General features: G+C 45.9%; 1 protein-coding gene across 1 annotated transcript in view; it reads left to right on the top strand.

Annotated features, from left to right (window-relative positions):
* The window catches only part of HTT (huntingtin), a 67,976-nt gene extending 65,889 nt beyond the window's left edge, over positions 1–2,087 (top strand). The window contains exons 66-67 of the mRNA XM_054391590.1: positions 463–623; positions 1,485–2,087. Of these exons, the coding sequence (XP_054247565.1) occupies positions 463–623; positions 1,485–1,698 (375 nt within the window). The 3' untranslated portion in view covers positions 1,699–2,087. The remainder of the gene's footprint in view (positions 1–462; positions 624–1,484) is intronic.
* The last annotated feature ends 18,231 nt before the right edge of the window (positions 2,088–20,318 follow it).

Here is a 20,318-nt window from a genome sequence, read left to right as displayed (position 1 = left end):
GTTGTAATCCTGGTGCTCAGACTCTTTAGTTTAAGGAATCAGCCCAGGTCATCTGGCCTTGTGAACTCTGCAGTCATGCCCTTGTGCACTTCACTCAGTTGGGGTTCTGGGCGTTTGGCTTTTCAGCACCTACTTACTGGACTCATGCATCATTTGAGAGTGCACGTGCACACCACATTGAATGTGTAAAACCAGAGACACTGGACAAGCTTTTGCATATCTGTGTGCTTCCTTCAGTTGGGCACAGAGGCCATGAATCCACCTGCATCCTGGCTGACTGCTTTGCAGAATCTCTTTGGCTAGGCATTGTGGTCATTAATTCTTTAGACTCAGAGTTGTCTCCAGGAATCCAGTTTGTGAACCTCAGAGTTTTGTAGCTGAAGAGAACCTTTATAAGAGAAACTAAACTCTTCCCCATGTCCACCTACCATGTCTTCATTCCTGTGTGAAATATTTCTGCAGGTATTCCAGACACTGCATAGCACTGGGCAGTCCTCAATGGTGCGTGACTGGGTGATGCTGTCCCTCTCTAATTTCACCCAAAGAACACCTGTGGCAATGGCCATGTGGAGTCTCTCCTGTTTTTTTGTCAGTGCTTCCACCAGCCAATGGATTTCAGCAATGTATCCTAAAAGAGACTGTGTGCAAATACAGGGATTCTGGGAAGCATGTTGGTAGCCTTGAAGAGTAAGAGTACAAGTTTAACACACAAAAAAGGGGCAGATTTACTGCAGTCAGGAGAGGTGTCCATCACTTTGTGCTGTTTGGTGCCTCAGGTTTCAGGGGAAAAAAGGGAACTAAACAAGTTGTGAGAATGAAGTTATTTAGCACTGCTGGTTTGAGATCTGTTCCTTGTGTTTGTACAAGGTAATAAGTCGTCCTTACTCTGAAGGGCTTTAAAGCTTCATTAGATAACTGTGCAGTGACCTTTAAAAGCTTTGTTCTATATTCCTTTGCAAGATAAAATATGTTAAAAAACCCCAAAACAATAGAGCAACAAAATCCAAACTCAAATTAATTAAAATTCTTCCCTGCATGCCACCTGTATTTTGCAAGTGTCCCCATGGAGGTGCACCACAGTAATAGAGAGTTTTGGCAATGGAGTGACACCAACCAAGTAAGCTGGAACAGCAGAAGACAGAGGTGATAGCAGTGCTGGGTTTATTTAAAACCAAAAAAATGGCCAAACAGACAGAAAAAGAACTGTTGCATATTCCTGAGCTGGCAAAAAAAGCAACCATGTGTCATGTTTGCAACTTCCTAATGAAACTATTGCTAGATTCAAATGAATTTCTGGGGATTAGGAACTGCATGAAGTTAAGGAAGAAGCAGGGTTTCTGTAGCAGCACTTTGATTGCTGCACCACAGTAGTTTGCACTTTAATGTTGGTGAACTCAAAAAGACAACTTTTTATTGGAGATCAGCCTTTGAACTGCCAAAGAGGAGCCACTTCTGTCCTGTTGTGGCCTTAACTTGTGTTTCAGTCTTCCACATATTATCAGCAGAATGGGAAAATCGGAGCAAGTGGATGTTAACATCTTCTGTCTGGTGGCCATCGACTTCTACCGCCATCAGATCGATGAGGAGCTGGACCGCAGGGCCTTCCAGTCAGTCTTTGAGGTGGTGGCATCCCCAGGAACCCCCTACCATCGTTTACTAACTTGTTTGCAGAATGTCCACAAGGTCACAGCATGCTGAACGTCCTGATGTGGAACGGAACTGCATGACTAGGGTTGGAATCTGCCCTGAGTTGTGGGGAATGCAAGATCAAGAGAGCATCTGGGCTTGCATTTGTGATAAAGATGGACCCTTCAGTTTGACTTTCAGGAGGCATGGACGAGTGCTCTGCAGCACTGGGAGTCACTTGGAAAGGCTTCTGTGGTGCTTGCTGTTGACTCCAGGCACCTGTGAGTGGAAAGGAACACATCTATGTTTGTCAAGTGGTGTTTGGGACTAACCTGGGACACACTTAGTAACTACCCTAGGAGCAAGTGCTACATGCAAGGTAACTGGTGTTGAACTGTATTGCTGCTCTTCCTGATGCTCAGCTGAAGCCACTGTGGTGCAGTGGGTAAGGACCTGACAGAGGCTGTTTGTTACTGCAGGCTGCAGTCATGGTTTCCTGTACCTGTATATACTGTTGTGTAGTACCAAATAGAAATTGTTTCCTAATGTCTCTCCCAAACAAGGACAAGAGCAGATGGCTTTCATGATTTACACTTCCAGCATGTAATTCCTCTCTCTGGGCTCTCTTGATACCCTGTGGTGTATGTGTTGGTGATAGCGTGCACATACCTAACCACACTTTGCTTTTTTCTTCTCAGGATTTACAATTTGAGTCCAGTATATCAGTAAAGGAAATTTTAACTTACATATTTCTATATCATGTACAGTCTGTAAAGCTGTAAGATGTGTGGTGCATGAGCTGTGCTGTTAATTGGAGATGAACAGAAGCCACGCTACTGAATGTCCTGACATCTCTGTTGTCCTCATTTGGATTTTATTTTGTTCCTTATGCTTGAATTCATGTTCCTTCTGGAAATCCATCTTACTGTACAGATCACATCTTGGTTTGCATCTCACTTTTTCTTAAAGTGCTTTAGAACTGGAATATGTTGATTAATTTGTCTTGAGAGACTGTACTAAGGAGGCATTCTTGTGATCCACTTTTCTGTAGCTTCTTTTGAACTCCTCTGAACTCCTCTTTTGAGGCAGGATGGTAAAAGAGAGGATTTGTTACTCTGGATCAGCCTTTTGTATACTTCAGAAACTGCTCTTACTTGCTGCACAGCATTTTAAGAGACAAAATGGTGCAAGCTCCCCAGTAGTCAACATCCATTTGACCTTTCCTAACTGAGACCATGCAGTCATCTGTATTCAAACCACTCTCATGTAAACAATTCATGCTACCAATTCAGAGTCAGAAGGCTGCTGTGATCTACTGGGACTGGCTAAGGTGTTAGATTACACAACCTCCTGTTGGATCCATAGTGCTTCAGGTACAAACACAGTGCAGGTAGCCATCATCTTCAGGACACTACACAGGGCCACATTTAGCTTTTACTCACCATTACCTGAGGCAATCTAGCACAGCATTTGTATTTAACTGAGTTTGTTAGAATTCTTTCATTCTGCAGACGTGCTACCTTGGTTCTCAGTCACATCCTGGGTTTAACCTCTCTTCATTTTCTTCCCACACCTTTTGGTGACACTTGGAGCAACGAGAGAGTGTTGTCAGGAGGAGCATGTACTGTATGTATTTGTGTATATAATGTATATGTTGGAATTACACACATGTGGCAACATTTAATGTATACAGATGTGTATATTTGTATTTATTAAACCCAGATATTTAAACTAATTCCATTCTAGACCAAAAATTGTTGCTTCTGCCCATAAGTTGATGACAAAGGAATGGTCCACTGGTGTCACTTCCTTGAGAGGAAACTGATAGTATGGGCAGTAGAAACAACTGTAGATGTTGCTGTATTGAGCTCTCTACAGATCTTAGAATCTGGAGCAATGATTTCTGCCCTTAGTTGGGTTACTCTTCTTTCTTGGGCCACAGCACTGTGGTGATTTTTAAAAGAAACTGAGCAAGAGTTTAAAAAGAAAAAAGAGGTTTAATAAAGTAGGTTCTGTTTGGAAGCTTTTTGAGTTCTGTTGGAGATTACCTGAATTCTGCTGAGAGACTGGTTCCAGGCAGTGAGCTGTCATGCCCTGTGTCTTGGTGCAGGCCAGTACAGCTCACTCCTCCCTTTTGTAACCGCCACCAATTGTTTTCTACTGTAACCCCCCACACCAGTCAGTTTTTGTATGATATATAGTTTAAGTGAAGATATTTTTGTAAGCTATTTTCCAAACTTTAAAATAGATTTTAATATATTTTTTAAACATCAGGTCAGCCATATCATCCTCACCATCTAAGAGTCTATGTTGTGTTACAAATGGGTACGTTCTTCATCATTTTCAGCTCCTCATGATTGACACAGAATAGCTGGTTACTTGCCTTGGGATAGCAGGAGCTAGGCCCTTCATGCAACTTTTCCAAATCAATTTGAGACTTGCCATAGAACCTTTCCAACCAGTGAAGGAATAAATTGAATGAAGCAGGTAGCATGGCTGGATGGAAAAACACCAGCTGTGACAGACCCCCTTTCCTCAAATGCCAGCAGATATTCTCATTACCTGTTTCAAGTCAAGCTCTAGAGCTGCTGCAATTCTAACCTCACACAGATTTCAGTGGTAGTCAGAACTCCCATCTGTTTCAACCTTTCTTGGAGATTTGTCATAATATCCCTCCTGAAACGTGTCCTGAGTGTCTAAAGAAGGGCACCTCCTGGGGGAATTCTCCATGACCTGAAGGTGATGCAACTTAAGGGTCTTCCTAGTGTGGCAACACAACCCAGAAGTGCTTCAAATCTGACATTCCACTTGAAGCACACTTTCCTTTCTACTTCCTAGACACATGTCTCTCCCCACCCTCACTACTTTTGGAGCGAAATCATATTGAAAAAATCACTCCTGCCTGCTTCTAGTGGCAAGAGCCAAGAGGTATGTGGTGGGAACAGTAACAGCAAAGCAATGGCCACTAAGAAATACCAATATTGGCTTTAAGGCAAAAAAGGAAATTGCTTGTCCCTTGAGCTTGGTTAGCTTAAGGCAGAATTCTGTCACAAATTGTTTTTAACTGACTGTAGACAGAAAAGTAACTGCAAATCAGGCTGTTTCTGTGAGAACAGGAGAGAAATGTGTTTGGGGCTTCAGACTTAACATTAGGTGTCCAGCTTAGGCAAGGCAAAGTTTCTTTAATGTGCTTTGCAGTGGAACTGGCTTCGTTACAGCCTTACTAGGGGCATGGCACGACTGGGAGCATACTTAAGGCAGAACCATGTTTAAAACTTCATTTCCAATTCAGTTGTCAAAGAACCTACTCTACCACCTCCCTACCCTGGCCCTCCTTTAAGAACACTGCATGCAAGCCAACTTCTTTTTCTAAGGAGTTTTTGGGCCAGCTACCCAGTGACCCATTAAATACAGTTTGATTTCATTTCAGCATGCCCCCTGCCTTGCACTGAGTGAAGAGAGCATAACCCATTGTAAACCAGTTCTTAGTTGCAGGACTCAGAGCATTTTCTTCACTACTTGTGCTTCCTGTCAGTTGAAATTGAATGTGAGATTATTTAAATCTCTCCTCAGATAGCATTTCTTGCCTAAAGCATCTAGAAAATGATTGTGTATTACTTTAGCTTTGGTAGGAATGCCTTCTCAGCACCAAGACATTGCTTGTTCCTTAACCACCAGCAGCATTCCTGAAGCACTGAGTAATGAATGAACAGATTGAGATCAAACAAAGTGGGGAAACCAGGGGAACCTTTTGGGCTAAAAGTAATTTGTTGATAGTTAGATTTGCCTTAAGAGCATTCTGGTTTGCTATTCTCCTTTGGAAATAGCTGTTAACTTCATATAGCAGATGAGGAGGTTGTGTCAAAAACACACTGCAAAGACAGCTCTCCAAGAGCAGCAGACCTGGTTTGTCCTAAGGTTTTTGTGGAGATGTCACAGCTAAGCATTTATGCTTCCAAAATAAAGGCAATGTTAGGGTGTAATGAGCAATAAATACAGCAATAAGCAACTTAGTTCAGTTTGGTCATTCAGGATCTGCCTTGGTGGTTGAAAGGGATGGGCTGGGAGAAGAAGGGGAACTGATTCAAGTCCATTCCATGCATAAAGCAGAACTTTTCCATCTACAGTCCCACCTCAGTGTTCTACTAATGGTAGAAATCAGCTACGTGGCTGTGGTAGCTGCTTTGCTTGTTTGCTTTTAAAACAGTTTTGATTATAGGGGTACAGCTGCTGAGAGGAGCACAGCAAAGTGCTGTGGGTTGTAGGTCACTTAACTGCCTTGAAGAGAAAGCAAGCTGCTGTAAGAACTAGAGTCAGCAACCTAGCAAAGATTTGGGGAAGTCCAATGTGCTCACTTGACCTTATCTTGAGATTTCAGGTGAGCTCTTTGTGCTGCAACTTTAAAGTATCCACTGAAAATGTTGGGAATTCTGCTGTCATACTCAGGAGAGCTGCTCTGGAGTGTCAGGTCTGGGGTGTGTTCAGGTGACCTGGGTATGAACACTGCAGAGCACTCATGGAGCATGCACTGCTTTTTGTTACGTGTGGTTTGTGTCAGCTGCTCATCCCCATCGCTCCCTCTCCATCCCACCAGCTGGATCAGCCTGCCCAAGGGGAAGGCAGTGCACCCTCTGGGGGTGTCCTGCAGAGGTGGAGGGCCATGAGGAGCAAAAGCTTGGAGCCCCAACCCCCCCAAAAGCAATTGTACTCAAAGGACAAAGGAAAGCGTATGATTTTTTTAGATGTATGTTTAAGTTGAAAACATAAAATGCTGAAAATACTGCACATGGAAACTGAAAGAGAAAATAAAAGATAACTATTGCTGTAAGTGATTTTTCTCTGGTTATTAAAAAAAAAAAAAAAGGAATCTTAGAATCACTGAGGTTGGAAAAGTCCTTTAAGATCCTTCAGTCTAGGACCTCAGTGTCCTTCTTATCCTGTGGCACCCGGAACTGATCACAATACTGAAGCTGGGGCCTCACCAGGGCTGAGTACAGGGGCACCATCACTTCCCTGCTCCTGCTGGACACGCTGGTTTGATCCAGGCCAGGATGCCATTGCCCTTGGCCACCTGGGCACACTACTGGCTCGTGTTCAGCCATCCACCAGCACCCCCAGATCCTTTTCCACTGGACTGCTTTCCAGCCATTCTGCCCCAAGCCTGTGGCATTGCTTAGGGTTGTTGTGACCAAAGTGCAGGACACAGCACTTGTCTTGTTGAATCTTACTGTGTTTACCTGAGCCCATGGATTTAACCTGTCCAGATCTCTCTGCAGAGCCTTCCTCCCCTTGAGCAGATCAACACTGCAGCTCAGCTTAGTGTAGTCTGCAAACTTGCTGATGGTGCTCTCCAGCTGCTCATCCAAATCATTGATAAAGAGATTAAACAGAACTGGTCTTGGTACATTACAGAATCCCAAAATGGTGGGGGTTGGAAGGGACCTCCAGAGACCATCTAGTCAAACCCCCTTGCTAAAGCAAGTTTGCCTAGATCAGATTCTTACTGCAGTTCTTAGTATAGAGTTGTCCTGGTTAACAGCCTGCTCTCACAAAGCCCCCCTCATCCCACACAGATGGGAGGGGAAGTAGCACAAACCCCTTCTGGGTTGAGATAAGAGTCAGTGAGCTGTTGAGGTGCACAAGGACTTCAACCTATTTGCAGAGAAGTGCAGAAAAATGCGGAAGCCAGCAACATCCCCCCCACCCCTGCAACCTGCAGCCAGCACAGACCTGGGAACCAGCACAGGAACCCTCTCGTGTTCAGTCTGAACTTCAAGAGCTATGGTGGCTCCAGCCAGCACTTATATTCTGAAGCTGGCATGACAGCAGCAGGGTGTCAAATACCAGCAGCAGGTTCAACTCAATCCATGACAGGGTTCTTACAGCTGTTAGAGGTTCTTACATTGGTTTTTGCCCCTAGTGTCTCTTCTTGTATCAAACATGGAGCACTGCAAAACCATTCAGGAACACTTGAACCCCCCACAAATGTAGATGCCCTTTGCAGTCATGATGCTGTCTGCAATTAGAGGAGTACCACAGCTGAGCTTTTGACTGTACCTAATAGTCCTGCTTGCCAAAGCTTCCCTGGCATTCTAGATGAGATCAGAAAGCAGCAAATCCAAAGGTATGTGTGAGTGAGGGTGTATTTATCTGCAGCAGTCCTGGGTGGGGGGAAGGTTACAGAGGAGAAGCAGCAGCAGTTTAACTTGCCTTAGCTTGGGTTCCCAGCCATCAGGCTTGTGTCTTAGAAGAAATCTCTGGGTGGTCCTGCTGCTGAAGGCTGGAGGATCTCTTGCAGAACAGAACTGCTCAGTGACATCTTGTTCTGATTAACTGTGCAGTGCTGGGCTGTTCTCTGGAAACTCTGCAGCAGGCTTTACAGCAGCAGTTTAATGTCGACAGCACGTGCAGGGCTGCTTCTCCAGGCAGCTCTTTTCACACCTTGTTCCTTGCTGGTGTCAGTAGTGAGTGCTCAGCCACTCCTGCCGCCTTTTGGTTTAGCTGAGGAGCCAAGCAGCAGAACTGTGCTGTGCTGAGGTTTTGGCCTCAGAGATGAAGACTTTGTTTGAAAAAGAAAATCTTCATCTTTTTGTTGCTGGGAGGGGAATACTCTGCATTTTTGGCATGATCGTCCCTATAGGTGATTTGCCAGGCACAGGAGACAAAGCACTGTGCTTTGACTAGAACTTTGTCACTTAGGGTGACTTCTCTGCTTTTCCCACCCCCTCTGCAGTCCCATGTAGGTATGGGTTTGCCTCTTCCTTTTGAGTCAGTGCAGCTGTAAGTGCATTACAACCATCACTCTGGAGCTGGCTTGGCTCCACTCCATTTACAAGACAAAAAGCTTTGATTGCTTGTAGAATTACACCATAATTATACCATAAGTTTTGCATAACTGTTTGAAGAGATGAAAAGATTTTTATTTGTAGATTTGTTAAAAAGTTGGAAGTAGGAACATGAAAAAGTTTATACAGTGTATAGAATGCTATCTTCTGAGCCAAACCTCCTGCTCCTCTATTGCAGCCGTAACTCTGCCTTAATTTTGTTTCTCTTCTTTCCCATGGCTCAGACATCCAAGCATGGCAGAGTAATCCTCACCCCAGGTGCTGTTTTCATATCCTCCAGACTGCAGATGTCATGGGTAGATGTTGATCGAGTGCAACCTGATTGTTTTACCTCATTATTTACATTCTGGAGCTCTTTCAGCCAGGCTGCAGTGTTTGGGCTCCAAGCAAAATGCATCCCTGAGGGCTGGGTTTGACCATGCCCCAAGTGCCTGCAGAACTGTGAGCCAGGTTAAGTTAGACCATTTAAATAGGATGGGTTTGCTAATCCAGCTCAGCTCGAATTACATGCACTGTAAAACTTCAGTCAGTGCCCCTCAAACTTAAAGTCCCCAGATGAGAATCTTAAATACACTTTTTCTACTCCTTATCTTCCCTTGAGGAATAGCCACTAAGTGCCATTTTCATCCCTGTCTTGCTGTTAAATGGTTCCAGGACTGAAGTGTCTGTCCTGTCAGCTGCTAGAAAAGTGTGAAGCTTCCCAACTTCACTTTTCTTTCCTTGCTATGTCTTGGTAGTGTTGGTATTTCAAGCAGGGTCTTGGCACCTGATTTAACGTCTGCTAGAAGAACACAACTCATCTTTTAACTTTTATTTCAGGCAAGCTTGGGCAGATATTCTTTTAATTATGCTTTGTTCATACTCATTTTTCTTTGCCTTCACAACTGCCTCAAACCAGCACTGGTTTAAAGGCACGCTGGAAGCTGAGCAGCTGCGAGGTGGTAAGTGCTTTTGAGGCATTCAATCCCTACATCTCTTGGCAGTGTGGCTTAAGCTCATTCCTTCTCCTCCCACCTTCCTTCCTCTGCCCTGACCCCTTGAATAAATCTCCCACCTGGCTAATGTTTGAAAAGGTGCATGTCAGGGACAGGGGGGTTTGTGACTGCCTGACAGAAGGTGAGACTGAAAGATCCAAAGGACCTGGGGTTGGTGGATGAATTGTGGCTCCTGATGAAGTGAATACTAAGAAAGGAACTGAGTAAATCTGCAGCTTTTAAAAATATTAATGTATCAATCTAAAAAGATTGCTTAGATGTTTATCTTAACCAGTACCCAAATCAAATCCTTTCGCATTTTCTGTCCTTTTGCTTCTTTATTCTTGTGTGGTTTTCTGCCTGTGCTCACTTAAGCATCTGTACTGCAGAGTCCCTTCAGCGTGAGCTGCTGGGTGATGCCTGATGCTGTTTCAGCATGATCTGATGGTGCTAAAAGATGTGAGGAACACGGTCTGGCAGCTGGGAAGCCTGCAGGCAGCACTGACAGTAAAAGTGAAAGAAACCTGCTGCTTCAGAAAACATTATCTGAGCCCAAGCTACATTAGCAGCAGTAAAACAGAGGCTTGTATTGTGCTGGCAGGTTGATTTCCCAGTTCTCCCACTGGCCTGCTGTGGATTTGAGGATCCCTGCAAACCTGCTCTGGTTTTAGTTGAGTTGTCTCCAATGACTGGATTAAGCAAATCAATGTTTCTTAGCTCCATAAAAATCCAAAGTGCTTATTAAGTCCTGACATTACTGGTGACTCTGGTGGTGAAGGGGTGCTGGAAGAAGTCATGTTGAGTTACCTTACTGCGCTTGAGAAGATTGCTAGACCTTGTGTGCTGGTGAAAGTATGAGGAACTCTGTTAGAGTGAGATTTATAGAGCTGAAAGGTCTTTGGCATTTCAGCTGAGGGGTTAAATATCATCAAAGTGGCTATTAATTAACATTGCAGTGAGGTCTGCCTCTCCTCTCTATATGCTGCTTTTGTTCTCAGTTTGACTGCATTAGCTCTAGATGAAACACAAATGCCAGTCCCAAAGTAATGATGATTAAACTGTGTGGTTCTCTGTGGCTCGTGCTCAGAGCAGGAGAGGAAAATCTGATCATTACTTCAGGTGCACTCAGTCATGCCCTACCAGCTGTAACCTCATCTAGACAGAGTAACTTTGGAAGTCAAGGGCCATAAACAAGAATTTACCTCTAAATGATGTATGTTGAAGGGAATTTCAAAGCCTGTCAGGGAAGATGTGCACTCATTCAAAAGCAAAAATGATCAAAACTTGACGTTGTAGCAGGACCCAAAAAGAAGTGGTGATGAAGGTTGTTGTGAGTTGGTTTTGAACTTGTGCTTTTCTGCTCAAAAGCTCCAGGACCTGATGCAGGAGGCAGTGACAGGATCCTGTGCAGCAGCTTGGTGTCTGCTACTTGAGTCAAAGACTTTTGCCTGCTGCTGATGTCCAGTTCTGGACAATATGTGTTAGAAAATCAGACCCCAATCCCATTGCTGCCTGCTGCATATTGCTACTTTTCCTTTGGGCAGCCTTCACATGGATCTACACGGGCAAGGTAGTTTGTGGGCCACAAAGATGATTTCTGCTCCCTTGAGACCAAGCACCTACGGTGCACTCAAGGGCAGAGAGGTACCTCTGACAGTTTCAAGGACGTTGTATGACACAACCAGGCTGACAGCTTCTGAGGAAGGGGCTGAGAGCCTTTGAGCTCAAGAGAGGGCAGGAAATGGCTTCATAGTCATGGCTGGATTCAATGATCTTAAAGGTCTTTTCCAGCCAAAATGATTCTATGAGTCTGTGGTATAACATGGCTGCAAGGTACAGCCTTGGACAAAGGAATGACAGGAAGCAGCATCTTTGATTTCATCTTCAGTGGCTCTGTCCACTACACCACATTATGACCAACAGTGTTTCCTGCCTGTTGACAGAATTTTTCCAGTTTGCTTCCAGCTTTTGCCTTCAGTTTTCTCTGGCTCCCTGAGTTTTCACAGAGCAGCAAGGAAAGGAAAGGCATTTTCTGTGAGCTGTGATGGCAAGATGAAGGAAGGTTGCAGGACTTAAAACTGTTTCTCAGCAGCATTTTGGTTTTTTTTTTACCCTTATAATTAGACTTTAACTTGAGTGTTCCTTTATATTTTATTATAAAAAGAATAAATACTTTATTTGTTCTTTGAACTTCCATTTTCCCTGTAAATTGCTACTCCAGAGTCAGCCAGAACTTTCTTCTTTATACACTGGTGCCTTTCATCTGGCTGAGGGAAGCAAGTGTGGTGTTTTGTTTTTTTTTTCACTCCTGACAATCAAAGAAGTAAAAACCTCTTTGCTTTTTCTAGTTACAGTTGCACTTCCTCACATTGCTGCATTTCTCTGTAGTGACAACCTGATGGTTGGGATTTCCACAGGTAATATTCTTGTTTCTCCATCACGTTCCAGAAAGTTCCTTCTCTGAAGAGATCTTGTTTTAAATTTATACAATTTTGGTGTACCAGAGCTCAACATGGAAACACAGAATCCTTTTGGCTGGAAAAGCCCTTTAAGATCAACCAGTCCATCCATTCTCTAACTCTACCAAGGCTGGGGCTGAACCATGACCCCCAGCACCACATCTCTGCCTCTTTGAAACACCTCCAGGGATGGGGATTTCACCACCTCCCTGGGCAGCCTGTTCCACTGGTTGAGAACCCTTTCAGGGGAGAAGTTTCTTCTACTATCCCACCTAAACCTCTCTAGGTTCTACAGGAAGGGTTTGCATTGTGCAGTTTATTCCTAAATATTGAAATGTAGCATAGTATTTATAGGCCTGCTGTCAGGGAAATCATTGGGAAGAGGGGTTTGGCAGGATGAAGATGCCTGCTGCCCCAAATGCTTTTGGGGAAAGGGATAGTTGAGTTTCTGTGGTCTGATTTGGTCTGGTCCAATCCTTGAGCTTGTATTTCTCAGCCCTGTGTACGCACATCATGCTGGGGCTGGCACAGCCCTGAGAATTGCTTTGGCTGTGCAGTGCTGGCTCTTTGCTCTTCCTTCACAGTTGCAGGTCAATTAGAGCAGGTTGCTGCTTTGTGATTCATTTGTCCATCACATCCCCAGGTCTGCTTTGCAAAACTGCTTCCCAGCCAGCCAGCCAGCCCCAGCATATACCTGTGCATGGGATTATTGCTCCTTAGGTGCACAGCTTGCTTTTGCTGAACTTCAGGAGTTACCTGTTGACCTTTCTCCACCTGTGGATGTCCTGCTGGATAGCATCACACCCATCAGCCATCCTTCCCAGTTTTGTATGCTGTACGTTCTTGCTGAGGTGCCCTCTGCCCCACCATCCAGGTCACTGAAGATGTTGAGCAGCACTGGGCACAGCATTAACCCCAGGCTTACTCCCTGAGTGCCTGCAATCCACTTCACGCCACTGATCACAGCTCATGGAAGCCAACACTTCAGCCAGATCCCAAGGCACCTCATTGCTGACCCCTACCCAGTACCTGGTTGTCTGTGAAAGGAACTGGAAATGAAAGCCAGCACCCAGCACAGCCCAAGCATGCCCCTTGGTGAGGCCAGGAGCTGTGTCCTGCTGCTGCTCGTGGTGCCCACCAGCCCCACAGGCTTCCTGCCTGAGGAGAGGTCTGCTCCATGCCAGGCTGGTGGGGGACTACTGGTAGCAGATCAAAGCCTGGCTCACAGCTAGGTTCTGAAGAGATCTCTTCCCAAGGTAAAAGCTTCTGTAGCTTTCTCACTCCACTTTGAGCACTCCTGCCTTTACTCTTGCATGGTTTAGCTTTGACTTCCCTCTCCTTATGTGTCACTAGAGAGTAATTGTCCCTTTCATAAGGACCTTGCTTCAACCTTGAACAGCAGCTCCTGTGGCAGCTGATGTGTGTTCTGAACTATATATACTGATGAAAGAGGGAGGTGCAGTCCTAATGTCTTCTTCATGTTTTCTTTTTTCATCTGTTTCAAGGAGCCCTTTCAGATGGGACATGAAAGCTCTCCAATTGTTTTAAAACTGCTTCTGAAATGTTTTTATTTGAAATAGAGACTTATATTTAGAACAGCAGGGGAAAACCAGTCTCAGCAGGCTGGAGATGAAGATGCTGAGGAGCCTGGAGCATCTTCTGAAGAGAAGCTGAGTGACCTGAGGCTGCTTAGCCTGGTGAAGAGCAGCCTGAAGGGGGATGTTCTCAATGCTCAGCAAGGGCTAAAGGGTGGGGGGCAAGAAGATGGGGCTGGGCTCTTTTCAGTGGTGCCCACTGGCAGGACAAGGGACAGTGGGCACAAACTAGAACACAGGAGGTATTGCTTCAACTTAAGTTAAAAATTCTTTACTGTGAGGGTGCTGGAGCCCTGCAGCAAGCTGGCCAGAGCGGCTGCTGAGTCTCCTTCTCTGGAGGTTTTCACAACCCAATGCAATGAGAAAAAGTCAGCAGACAAGAGAAATGCAGGGAGATGGAAAGCCCTGAGCTAAGACCCAAGTGACACCCAGTGAGACGTTACAGGTATGAGCAGTGCAAAGCAGCAACAGCAGTTGCAGGGCTGCAGTGATGAGCATGTGGGGCTACTAAGGCTTCCTCAACCTGATGGGAGAGAAGAGAAACTTGCAGGGAGCCAAGCCAAGGGAAAATGGAATGGCAGAGTGAGTGCCAAGTGAGTGGCACACAGGGTGTTTGGAAATCCAGCATGCTGAGGTTACAGGTCAAGCAGAAAACACAACACTGCTTAACATGAGGGAAAGTGGAAACCTACACATATTAAATTGTGGGCAAAGTGTTTGAATCATATATCAAATCCAAATAATCCATAGAATAAGGAAAATATCATCGTGGATTCACTAGTTCCTGCAGGCTGAAAAGCTCCTTTTAGTCATTTCCCACAGAATGTGATAGCTACACTTGGTTACCAAAGAATAAATGCAGAGGGAAGAGAGAAGCAGCACAGGAAAAGTGAGCTGCAGCCCTGGGAGGGCACAGAGGTGAAGGCAGCAGCAGAGAATGGATTTTTTTGTGAGTTCTCCAGGGAACCGTGGGGCTTTCCCATGAAAACCTTCCTGACCCGAGGCCACAGGCTCCAACAAAGAGGAGACTTCTGCTCCTGATACTTACTTTTTTTGTTCTCTTCTCTCCCCTGAAGAAAAAGAGGACTGGTGAGTGATCTAAGATTAAAGGTGCAGTGTTGAAGTTTTAGGGCATTATGTCAGTTGTGAGAGATCAGACTGCAAACTGGGAAAAAAAAACCTAACCCTAAGTAAATTCAGAGGCATTCCTAGAGACCCCCTTAGTAGAAAATCCATCACTGAATCCATGGATATTTGCCAGGCAAAGGAAATTCCCTAGTACAGACAAAAACTAAGGAGAAGAGACAGCAGGCAACGCTCTGAGCATGATGAAAAATTAAAACCAGTACAAGACAGAGACCTGGGGTTGTATCTCCTGCAGAGCTAAACCACTCCCTGGGGAGCTGCAGAGCCAGCTGAGCAGTAGCCTAGTTCTGGGGGGAGAAAAGGAGGTAAAATCTGCAGCAGGCTGTCACTGTGCTGCAGGTGTGCAGTGGAGGCTGGGAGAGGAGGACTCCTTGGCAGGGGCAGCAGGAGATCATCAGCCTGGAAAGAAAATTGAGATCTTGTGGAGCCGGATGCTGTGTGTGAGCCTGTGTGAAGCTCATGATGCTGAGAGTCATGGTCAGGAGAAGGGAAATGGACGAAATTTAGGATTAGAGTTGTACACTTATCCCTGTGGAGGGAAGATGGGAACCAGGCTTGTCCAGGCATTGGAACAGGCTGCCCAGGGAGGTGGTGGAGTTGCCATCCCTGCAGGTGTTCAAAAAATGTGTGGACATGGCACTTCAGGATGTGGTTTAGTGGCCATGGTGGTGGTGTGTTGATGGTTGGACTCAATGATCTTAGAGGTCTTTTCCAACCTTAATGATTCTATGACTCTGCTGGTAAATAGATGATTCGATTCCTACTCTCTGTTTTGTTACCCTTAACTAGTTAGGACTCCAGGAGTGCTTTCCATTTTTTCCCTTCTCCCTTATTTCTGGAGGATGTGGAGGGTCTGGTGGCTACTGGCAAAGGACCCTGGAAGTCCAGCTGCACCTTATCAGCCTAACCACTGAAGGAAAAACTTTTTCCCTGTGAGGGTGCTGGAGCCCTGAAACAGGCTGCCCAGAGAGGTTGTGGAGTCTCCTTCTCTGGAGAGATACCAAACCCACCTGGATGTGATCCTGGGCAACCTGACTTAGAAGAACTTGCTCTAGCAAGGGGAGGTTAGACTAGATGATTTCCAGAGGTCCCTCCCAGCCCCCACCATGCTGGGGTTCTGTGGAATACTTGCTCTGAAACCTTTCTGTTGCTTTCATGTAGCCTGGTTTGAGTTGCCAAGTGGGTTGAGACCCTTTGCACTGAGCAGGGTCTGTGCCAGCAAGGGGACCCCCAGCTTCCAGCCAGCTCAGCAATCGCAGGCACCACCAACCACTGGTGAGCTTGAATTTGTGAAATGGCTTTGTAAAACCATTGATCCTGGTCATCAGTGGACTGTCATCTGCTGAGCCAAGGCATGTGGCTTTGTGGCTGGGATGCTCCTGCAGAAAACTGCAGTATGGTCAAGCCCAGAGCTACATCACTTTGGTGTTTGGGGAATTTTGCCTCCAGCCTCAGTCAGTGTTTCTGAGTCCTGTGAAACCTGAATAACCACAATCCAGGCTCTTGCTTCAAACCCATCAGGTGAAAACCTGTGGTCCTAAAGCTTCAGTGAAATAAATTTGTCTCTTCAGAAAACTACCTACCACGAATATTTTGGGGTTTTAAGAAAGAGGGTTGCAGCTGTCAGTGTTGGTGTCTGCTCTTAGCTCTTTTTCCTTTCCCATGCTTTCCACTGCAAAGCCTGTGTGATGAAAGGTGGATTTCCACACCTTCTTTCAGTGTGCAAAGTTCCCATCCCCTCACACCCATCACCAGTGACTGCCAGGTCACAGCTGCATTCAAAGCTACATTTGTTGAGCTAAACTTTGAAATCTCCTTTGTTACACTGGTGTGAAACCATTTGTAGGTGCTCTTCTGGGTGCTTTAACTGGAACCCGCCCAGCCGTGGCTCTTCCCTAGGACAGAAGGTGTAAGAGCGTCCACACTCATTTGCAATTGGTTTCAGTAAATGGAATTAAAGCCAGGTTTTCCTTCAATCACTTTAAATCACTGCAAACTTTAATGCAATCAGGGCTTCAACAAAACAGAAAATCCTCCTGGAGGGTTTCTCCCCCTCTGACACCCAAACATTGACGTCTGTGTTCAAACGTGCCGCGAACCCCTCCGCAGGTTCTCCAGTATCCAATCTTCTCCTGAAGCAAGCAACTACTCTGAGTTTTGCAGCCTCTCCCTGCCCCTGACTGGCTCCTGCGCTCCCAATCAGGCAGAGAGGAAACATTTAAACAGGCAGCCCCTCGCCTTTGCCTCCCTGGCTCTGCTCAGAGCAGGAACCAGCCATGCAGCTCAGCCCAGGTAAGGCCACACTCCGCCGTCCCTGCGGCAGCCGTGGGACCTCTGACAGGTCTTTCCCCTCCAAACGTCTCCATTTACTCTTTGCCTCCTTGCTGCACAAAGACAGGGAGAGAATAAAGCCCCCCCTGTGCCCTGAGAGAACGGAGGCTTGGTGAGAGCAATTTGCACGTAGCTGCTGCTTCGCCCTGGTTCAGCTGGCACCAAGCAGTGAGGGCTGGGATGGGGAAGGATGGTAGGTGGGACAGGAAGGCTGTCAGGGGCTGTGGAACCAGCCCAGCTCCTTGTTCTGCCGCTGCACAGGAGCGGTGTGAATGTTTGGGGTGTGCAGCAGCCCCCCAGTTCACTTTCTTGTGCACATTGGTGCTGCTTTCACCAGGGAGTGTGAATGGCAGGGCACAGCTCAGCACCAGCTTTGCCATGGATGAGCAGAATCCTCCCAGCAAACCCAGGAGGGCACACACCTCCTGAAAACCTGCTCTCGACCTTTCCCACACGCTGTTAAATTACCCTGATTGTAATTTTCTGGCTGTTCTCTGTGCCCACGAATTACTCGACATGGCAGGCTGGATCCTTAGCTGCAGGACAGTTTTTCCAGTTGTTTGTTTTGAAAGCTCTTAAGAGCAATATACGATCAGCTGAGGTTTCTAATTAACTCTGAATAGCTAGGCTGCTGCCACTCAAGGATAATTCTCATTAGCATCTCAGCTAACAAGCTTCAGTGTTTGCCCTCCTAATTAGCTTCTAGTTAGAAGTCTTTCCTTACCCTAAGATGTGCCGTTGTTAATTGCAGTTCCAATTGCTTTTACAGCAAACTCCTGAGAGACTGCTGGAGCTGCTGGTTTAGATAGCCTGATGGAGATCAAGAGCTGGGGTACCTACAGCTGCGGGTTCTTTATGCCCCTCCGAGTGTGCGTCTGTAGGCATCTATATGCAAAGAGCAAGAGGAAGGGGGGGAGGCAGAGCTGCAGCTTTTAAAACCAATGAGGAAATATTTTGCTTTTGAAACAGGTGGTACTGCCTGGAAAGGAGTCTGTTCAAAGCACAGCACAACTTTCCCAGCTAATGCTGCCTGAGCTGCTTCCCGGGGCTGGGTTTTTCTCCGTGCAGCTGTCCATACAAAGGCTGATTTTCTATGCCCGCGGGTTTCCAAGGGGTCCTGAGTGCCCCGCGAAGTGCCCTATTGATGCTGAGTTTAAAAAGCAAGGGAATTTCTCTGTTGCCTGGACAGAGCATGTGTCAGGCTAGCTATTCCTTCTGGGCTGCTAGCTCAGGATGGGATTTCTGTGGAATGCTCTTAGCTGGTTTAATGTACGCCTGCACGTCGGATTAACCCCTTAGGCACTGCGGCTTGGCAATGCTTACAGCACATCGAGCACTGAGCTCAAATAGCTGTGTAGGAGAGGCTAATGGGCACAGCAGGGTGGGCTGTGGGGTTGTGAGAACTTCCAGGCCAGCAGAATGAAGTGTGCAGGTGAAGGAAAATAAGCCTTACAAGACCCACATGATACCTCCAGTTGTCAGTGCTCATCCCATGGAAGTGCATCCTTTCTGTACAGACTTCCAGAGCACTGGAGCAGGCTGCACAGAGCTTGTGGAGTCTCCTTCTCTCTTTCAAAACCCACCTGGACATTGTGACCCTGTCTGACCTGGTGTAGGAGAATCTGCTTTAGCAGGGAGGTTGGACTCAATGATCTCCAGAAAGGTCCCTTCCACCCCTACTGTTTTGTGATTCTATGATTCCAAATCAGACACTGACTTCTTAAAAAGAGGGAAAATATTGCTCAGCCCATAAAAATTTTGTGAGATGTTACTAGTGGACTTCTCCCCTCCAGTCATGTCCAGAGTTCAATTGCTTTCTGAACTGAGACCCATTTTTTGCTGAAAGTTTTCCCTTGATAACTGCTTCTTGCTTCTCTTGTTCTATAGTTGAGTCAGGTCTTGGTGACCTTCATACAAATCAACACAGAAGATAAAATTGAGTCTTTTCTGTTTATCTTAGGACAATTGCTACAACCCTGTGACGCTTTCTCATGCTGTGACTGAAGGCTCTGGTTATAGAGGACACAGAGTCCTCTTAAAGCACCATATAGGTGTAAGGAGGTGCCAAATCAGGCCCAGTTGTAGTGTCAGGCTTTTGGAAGGGGAGAAAATCTCCTAATAAATATGTTGGTTTCATTAGCCACTGGAACTTTGACATGGTCCCCCACAACATCCTACTTGCCAAGATGGAGAGACACAGATTTGATGGGTGGACTTGCCCAGTGGATAAGCAATTGGCTGGATGGTCACGTCCAGAGGGTAGTGGTCAATGGCTTGAAATCCAGATGGAGATCAGTGACAAGTAGTGTCCCTCAGACTGGGAGCAGTACTGTTTAATAATTTTATCAATTATATAGGCAGTGGGATTGAGTGCACCAGCAGCAGATTTGCTGATTATACCACAAAGATGATCAGGGGGCTGGAACACCTGTGCTACGAGGACAGGCTGAGGGAGCTGGGTTTGTTCAGCCTGTGGAAGGGAAGGCTCTGGGGAGACCTTAGAGCACCCTTCCAGTACCTGAAGGGGGCTACAAGAAGGCTGCAGAGGGACTGCTTCCAAAGACTTACAGTGATAGGGCAAGGGGAAATGGTTTGAAATTAGAGAAGAGCAGGTTTGGGTTGGATGTTAGGAACAAGTTCTGCACCATGGGGGTGGTGGAACACTGGAAGAGGTTGGCCAGGGAGGTAGTTGAGACCCCGTCCCTGGAGATATTCAAGATCAGGCTTGAATATCCAGTGGAGGATGTCCTTGCTGATTGTGTGGTGCTGGGCTGGGTGACCTTTGGAGGTCCCTTCCAACCCAAACCATTCTGTGATTCTATGAAAAGTGGCATTTAAGTATGGCTCACATTAACAGCAGTAGATGTGGTGCTTGGGGATATGGTGTCAGGGGTGAACCTTGTAGAGTAGGCTTATTGGACTTGGGGATCCTGAGGGTCTTTTCCAACCTGCATGTTTCTGTGATTCTGTAGATTTAGTTAGCTCTAGATCTTGCAGATCTGACTGCTTTAGAAAAATGTGTAAGCACTCAGGTGGGTCTAAGGTAACTGGGAAAATCGAGAGGGTTAGGAGGATGTTTACACAGTACTGCATATATTTCTGGGTTTGTTCATATCAGATTTGATCTTTTGGTCATAAATTATTCATTAGCAATTTTTAGTTGTTAAAAAAAAATCATTAAAAAAAAATCAGAATTTAGAACATAGTCCTTGATGAGAAACTGATTTTTCCTTGATTTGACTGCCTATATCCAATTAATGTGTTGGAAAATAGGAGTAATGACAGTGAACAAGTCTCAGTGTTTGAACCTGTTTCAGTTACATATCAAAGAGGCATATCTAA

This window comes from Indicator indicator, chromosome 23 (genome assembly GCF_027791375.1).
Source record: "Indicator indicator isolate 239-I01 chromosome 23, UM_Iind_1.1, whole genome shotgun sequence".
NCBI lineage: Eukaryota > Metazoa > Chordata > Aves > Piciformes > Indicatoridae > Indicator > Indicator indicator.
Note: the sequence above shows the minus strand (reverse complement) of the source record. Positions and strands in the feature narration are given on the sequence as shown.